The sequence below is a fragment of the Gasterosteus aculeatus genome, chromosome 14 (genome assembly GCF_964276395.1).
Source record: "Gasterosteus aculeatus chromosome 14, fGasAcu3.hap1.1, whole genome shotgun sequence".
NCBI lineage: Eukaryota > Metazoa > Chordata > Actinopteri > Perciformes > Gasterosteidae > Gasterosteus > Gasterosteus aculeatus.
In genome coordinates this window covers 10,183,171-10,190,279 of record NC_135702.1, presented here as the reverse complement: position 1 = coordinate 10,190,279, position 7,109 = coordinate 10,183,171, and the positions used below count along the sequence as shown (strand labels likewise).

The window sequence follows — 7,109 nt, the reverse complement described above, 5'->3', positions numbered from 1 at the left end:
TCTAGCTTGAGAATTGTTTCTGATGGCAGTGAAATAGAAACACTGAATGAGTCCTTGAGGCTGCATCAAGACTTCTTTCTACCGTCCTTGCCATTGGCTGATGTCAGTCATTTGTTTAATCTAAAAGCCCGTCGCAGCTTTGAACAGAACACCAGGTGTTGCCATCAGGCAGGTGGTTCAGAACGCCAATCTGCCGGCCAAATCGGCAGAAGAATTAATTCAGTCTCCATCCGTTTGTTTTGCAGGTATGTGGCCATTAACCAAAGTATGAGACACATTTAAAAGTTCAAATAATGGTAGCGCTTGATGGAAATTCCGGGATCACTATTTATTCCGATTCATCCTGAGGGATGCTCAAAGTTGAGGCAATCGAGTGTCCGAGTGAACCAAGGGGGTGTAAGAACTGACAGCTATGAAAGCTGTGAATTCTAATAACCATTCTGTTTAGAATAACAGACAAAAAACCATTGAGCGTCCTCACACGTGTGTCAAATGCAACAAACCCCCAGAATACATATTGCATCCAGTGGCGATTTGCAGTTAGCAACCGAGCCTTTCTGGCTATTCCAACCCACAATCCTTTGTGCAGCACATTATATATATATATATATATATATATATATATATATATATATATATATATATATATATATATATCATAAAGAAGTAGTACGCCCCAATCGAATGCATACTGTAAATACCTCTTTGAAGCATCTGTGGTATGCGGTCTAATGTAATTATAAAAAGGAGACAATTTGGAACACAGCTCTTAATACCTTTAGCACATGTCACACCAATTTGGGTTTCTAAGGTTTTAATAAAGAAAAAATAGAATGCAAATTCGAAAGCAGCCTTGCTATAAAAGCACATAAGACCCACTCAACGCTGACACACTGTGAAGCAACACAGTCATGTCCTTCGTTCTCAACATCTCAAGACGCTCAAACTATGAATCAGGCAGTTTTCAAGCGGAGCTGAGGAGGCGCCCTTTTCTGCACCCACCTTCCGTCCCCTCTCCCTCCCTCCTCTCCCCTCCCCTCCCCTCCCCTCCCCTCCCGTGGATCCGTCGGGGCCAGACACTCCGTCCACTCTCCCCGCCGGTGTGCGTCAACACGCGCCTTCCTCCGCTCTCGGGACTAAAAGCGCACGCAGCTGCTCTCCTCCCCCTCTCCTCCCTCTCTCCTCCCCCGGTGCTCGAGACCGCGCCTGCAGGAGGGGAGCTCGCACTTCTCGCTGCGGGGATCATCTCACCCGTGATGCACTTGATACGGGAACAAAAAAGAAAAAATACACTTTTTGTCATCTGGAAAACGCAGTAGTTAACAAGTACCGTTTGGTGGGGGAACCGAACCGAACTTGCACATCCTCGCGCGCCGGTTTGCATTGATGTGTTTCACGTGTTTGCGCTCAACAGTGAGGCAGACGGACACGTTTTTACGCGAGTTGTCGGCGGTGTGATTTGTTACCCTCCCTCGCCCCCTCCCCTCCCCTCCCCTCCCTCCCTCCCTGTGGATGAGGCTGCTGGGGGTCGGTGTCTGAGCCGCGCAGGATCCGCCTGTCAAAGGGCTTCGTGACTTCTGTGGCGCTTCACACGTGGAGGAGGATTTATTTCCCCGGAGATGCTGCTGTGGCTGCACCTATTGTGCTTTTTACCTCTGACTGGAGCGGCTCCTTCTCTCACAAATGAGGAGCTGGACACCGGGGTGGTAAGTTTCATTTTGATTAAAAACATCTCTACACGGGGGGGCTTTTATGAAAACGGATGTGTGTGTGTGGGGGGTGTTGAAAAGTTTTTGCACTGGATACCACCGGTGACGCAGCCTCCAGTGGCGCGTTACCAGACCCGTGTGTCGTGGAGGGCACTTTGCCCCACTTCTTGGAATCTCCGAATAAACGCCTGACTTGTCTTTTTACCTAATCCTGCATTTTCCAAACCAAGCAGCGGCTCCTTTGCACACCGCTGCGTTCTGCATGCGGTGGATCAGAAAACCATACATCTCTCTGCCATGGCGTGCAATAAATAAATAAAACGTATTTGCATTGGCGCAATATCGACCTCGTCCACATCATGCTGATATAGTGCATACTCTGCACTGATAAGAGGGGGGGGGGGGGGGTCACTTCCATCACAGCCACAAACCAAACCAAGCCATACGATTTTAATAAGCTTCCCATAAGCTATAGTTCCTCTCCGCAGTCATCTCTTCAAAAACACTTGATGCCAACTTTGAACTATTAGTGCATTCAAAACGTGGTTGTTTGGAAATGAGAAGGCACGGAACAGCAGATCCTACTGAACTAACTAAATAAAAGCAGGCAATATTATGATGACAAATTAGTATCGCCCCAATGCCCTGTTTCCTAAACAAATTAAAGCTTACGCGGTGATATTTTCATTGGTAGACCCGGAGTATAATTTTAATGAGCAGAGCACCAGCAGATTAAACATGTATCTCCTAATTGGTAACTCTTGAGACAACAACAACAACATAAATTGCTTGTTTTAAAGCCTCTAATATCAACGCGCATTTCTCATTTGGGTGGATGGATCCACGTTGACGCTGCTCATCCAACTTCAGTGTCCATTCCTGTCTCTTCTCTTCGTGTGTCCTCTCCATGACGAACCTTATTAGAAATGACATTGCTGTATTTCCCTGGACCACCTGCTTTAACTTGCTGCACACGTGTGTGTGTGTGTGTGTGTGTGTTGCAAGGATATACGTTTAAATTTAAAAAGGAATTGTCCCTCAGATAGTGTTGTTAAGGACTTGGGTACAAAGAGAGGAGCTCAGTGTCATTCAAACATCTCATCAGATAATAGTTTGCATGTACAGCTGTAGAAGACAAGAAGGGGAGAGGACACTTCCCACTTGAGTGGGCAGCATATTACCTGTCTTTTAAAAACCGCATTACTGTACTTTTATTCAAATAATCAAAGACAAGCAGAGACAAAGGTCCACAGTTGTTAGGTTTGCATACATCACTGCTAAATACAATAAGAAAGTGGTCGCTTGAAACTTATTTTACACTTGAGATCCTGAATGTTTGTTGGATGCGAGTGCGCTTTCGGACGCTCAAGCTTACAGCTGCCTTGATACCATCTCATGCTTTATCAAGCTTGGTTTGAATGTGTCAGCAAACACCTTTTACTCACCCAGCAGAAACGGAGCCTTTGGGCATCACTGGATTTCTTTTTCCTTCCCTACAATAAATGCAAGTGGGGAAAGTCACTGTTGTTTGGTTGCTGGATGGATTCACCAACTTTTGGAGGAAACCACTTCTGCAGCTTTTTAACTCTGCTCATCATCACTTACTGCCCTTCCTCATTTCATCCTGTGCCTCTGGTTCTTATGAGTTCCTCTGCTGGCAGCAGCAGTCCACACTTATTATTTTGAATTAATCCACAAACCAAACAATGGGGCGTCGCCTCACAGCAGGAAGGTTCTGGGTTTGAAACCACCCAGCGATGAATCACCCACATTTGTTTTTATTCTTTAGTATTTCATATTTTTTCCACAATAAAATGTACAAACAAATGGAAGCACATGCTGTATCCCGCCCGTTGAGAACGGCGCCCGTCCGCCCTGCTGGTGCTGGCTTGAGCAGTGCGTTTCCAGCTGTTGGACTGTATTCAATTCCATTGTTTTAAAGTAAAGTGAAACTTCCCAAGACGTACAGCTACATCTGGCTGGTTTTCTGATACGTCTCATTTTACGGTCAAGAGGAGTGGAAGTCAATAGTTGGTATAATGGCGTTTAATGTTTGATTGACTTTTTTTGTCTGCAAAATCCCAACAAAAAATGACCGTTTTCCCGACACGCTGTTTAACGACAAAAACATCAAATATTCAATATACAGTGTTTTGAAAAAAGAAATCATTCATTTGCATTCAAATGATTAGACGCTCATGAAAATGGTTTACAATGAATCTTTCATCACTGGACTTACGGTCTCAGCTAGATGTTACTGCCGTGGACTCAATCAATGGCCACAGCGTGCGAGTGTGTTTTGAAGCTCTGAAGCTCTGAAGCACTGTGACTTGTTTTCATCCTCGCAGCAAATGGGATCTTACGCTTGACTGTCATAACTGGTCTTGTTAACAAGAGCAGACACAACACTTTCCTCCGGTTGTTGGTTCGGTGTAAAAGGGCTTTAGGTCGACCGGGGGGATTTGGAGGCACAGATGGACAGATGAGCACCCGTCCACAGACGTGCTCCCGCCCCCCTGATAGACTTTTAAATAAGACCTCTCCCTCCTTGATGAAACTGCTCTCAGCTGTAGGGAGCGGGATAATTGCCTGTTGAGGGTCTGAGGACGGTTCTTCCGTCTCAGCCCGGTTGTGTTCATAAGTGCTGTACGTTTGGGACTCTACCCACAGAGCCGTGTCCTAATGCCAAGCTCTGCTGCTCCCCTGCTGCATCACATGGCTTTTAGTTGAGCGCTGAATGTATCTATCGCGGCACGTAAGACACTGTTCACCGGAACTGCAATCAGCTGAACCACAAAGTTTAGCAGGGCTCTGAAGCATCAAGCCACTCTGCCGTTATCTGGCCCAATATATTAGTTCTGTGCACCAATTTGCAATTGCAGGATTTTATGTTCTGCCCCCCATCAGCTATATTGTAATCACACACTTTGCACGTCTTATCGTTTTACTGGAGTACAGAGCTTAGACTTAGAGGACTAGTCGCTTAGAAGCAGCACTGCGGTTTTACTGTTGAAGCTGTCGTCAAGATGACCACATCTGCTGTGGATAAAATAAGCTAAAACACTATTTAATCCTCTAGAAACTGACCTTGAGGAAAGTCTTGTGTAGCACTCAATCTCTTTCACAATTTATTTCTGTCATTTACGTGTATTCTAAGGAATAAAAACAAGTGTGCGGCATGATGGGACGACCACACCCGGCCGGTCTACTCCTAATTCGAATTCTCATTTCGCTTTATAATGTCTTCAATGAGAACACCATCTGGCCAGGATTGTATAGAAGAGTGAGAGGGAGGGAAAAAAAAAAGAAAGAAGAAAAGCCTGGTAGACGCCACCCTCCTCCGCTAGCTTCCGCCACCAGTCCTACTTACTCCCGCTTCCTGCTAGGCCTCATAATATTGAGTTCACATGCAGCTAGCCGGCCCGGCACCAGAACCTCCAGCCCCTCGTTAGCTCTCGCTTCGCCTGTGCACATTTCACCAGTGTTGTATTTGTCCCCTCGCTCTTTCAGTGTGTTTCTTTCAATTTTCCTCTTCCAATGCAGGTGGGAGGTTTTCTTCAGCACGTTGTGGGTTGTTTTGATTACACCCATGGGCCCAGGGGTGGAGGGGGGCTCAAAGGGAAACCTGGACGCGGTGGCGGTCGAGTACCACGGGGGACTCGCTGTGCTGAAATAAGAAACCAACTAGGGGTCAAGAAAGAAAAGACTGGAAATTCAAATAAAGAGAATATATCATTGTGACTACTTTCAACACGTCAGTGTAGCATTTCAGGGAGAGAGTTCACCTTTCCGTTTTATATCTGGAGCATTTTAATTAATTGTTGTAAAGAGCACAGTTTGCTGGTTATAATCCTCGCTGTTTCGTGCAGAATCATTAGGATACTTTTAGCTCCGCTGTCCCACTGACACCACGCTGTGTGACCTTTCCGTCCCATCGCGGGGCCCATATTCAGGGCAAGGACACCTCTTTTTTTTTTTTTTTCTTGGACGCCAAGTGGGAGACGACTGCAGAGCACAGAATGTATCACTGCGTAATGATTGACACAGAGCAAAAGAGACGGTTCAGCGTGTAGCACAGTCACAAGCTCTCAGGAGGAGGCCGGTACTGTGGAGACCTGTCCTTCAATCCGCTCCCTTTCCAATCCGCCATCGCGGCTTTTCTAAGCGTAATCGTTCTCCGAGGGTTTGCAAGTTTCTGTGGAGCCTGTCGGAGTTCATAATATCCTTAGATGCCATTTCAACAAAGATTTGAAGGGCCCCGACGCTTTATTGGCCGTCACTGCAGCGTGGCGCTGTGTGACTGATGTGTGGCAGCTGCACTTCAGCTTTACATTTTTAGTCAATGACGAAACCAAAAATAAATTGGGTAGATTCCTGACTTAAAGTCAATAATATAGACAGAAAGGCCAGTTACACTTAGGTAGCCGGCTGAACATTTAGAAACATTGCATTTGTCTCTGGCGTTGTCTTTGAAAAAAAGTCGTAAATCCCTGTTAGAATAATTAAAGAGTTACAAAGACATTTTTACGGCAAAAAACTGTTTAATTGTACAAAAACACAGTGCCAGCTTATAGTGGGGAAGATGTGCTGAGGCTTCTTAATGTGGGCGGGATCACTTTTTAAACCAATTTAAGGATCAAAATAGTTTCTGTTGGCAATGGAAACGGGGGTCTTTATTTTACATGAGCCGGAAATTCAAAGAGTTTTTTCCATATAGCGCATCGCCTGCAAGCAGGAACTGTAGCAAACTCTTTGCAAACACAACCATTAAAGTTATACGTCCCCTGCCCAGTGTACCACCTGCAGCAGCATCCCATGCGGCAGTGAATAACGAAAGCCAGGTGCAGATTTGCTGCTTGGCCACAGAACACGCTCGGTTCACTTACAATCTTTGCATTTTTTGTCCTCTGTTTTGTTAGCTTCGTCTCGGGATGCGTGCTTACACATTCGCCAGGGCCCGAGGGCCGCATCCAGAAACCGCCCGAAAGACGGCGAAAAGAATAAAATGCAGATAGAGGCGCCAAGGTCCCTGCAGATAGAGAAACAGACACACACTTCTAACAGATTCTTTCTTTTTAATATTTATTTGCCAATACTGACCGGTTTAAAACATCTTTGTGAAACAGGTTCTCTGGGCACATTTATCATTGTGCATTTAATATGCCTGCTGTAATACTACAATGATGTGCCGTCATTCAAGGAATTTAAGTTGCATTTCATGTATATTTGCTTAAATTTTCAAGAGAAACGTGTGGCTATCCAAAAGTTTCCATTGGCAGAGGCAGAGATTAAATGTACCCATATTTCTGTTACATTTTTTACAGAAGTCATGGATTTTGGATATTGTGGGAAAGTGAGTGCTGTGTGCACGCGATGATCTTTTTCCAATGGCCAGAAGTG

The 7,109-nt window shown here is 45.4% G+C and overlaps 1 protein-coding gene across 2 annotated transcripts in view; it reads left to right on the top strand.

The window, feature by feature from the left end:
• Positions 1-1,075: 1,075 nt before the first annotated feature.
• LOC120832143 (matrix metalloproteinase-17) overlaps positions 1,076-7,109 on the top strand; it is a 47,926-nt gene continuing 41,892 nt past the window's right edge. Inside the window, exon 1 of one of the 2 annotated variants that reach the window (XM_040198209.2) lies at positions 1,076-1,706. In XM_040198209.2, the coding sequence (XP_040054143.2) occupies positions 1,620-1,706 (87 nt within the window). In that variant the 5' untranslated portion in view covers positions 1,076-1,619. The remainder of the gene's footprint in view (positions 1,707-7,109) is intronic. The other variant, XM_078088438.1, reaches the window with a different exon arrangement.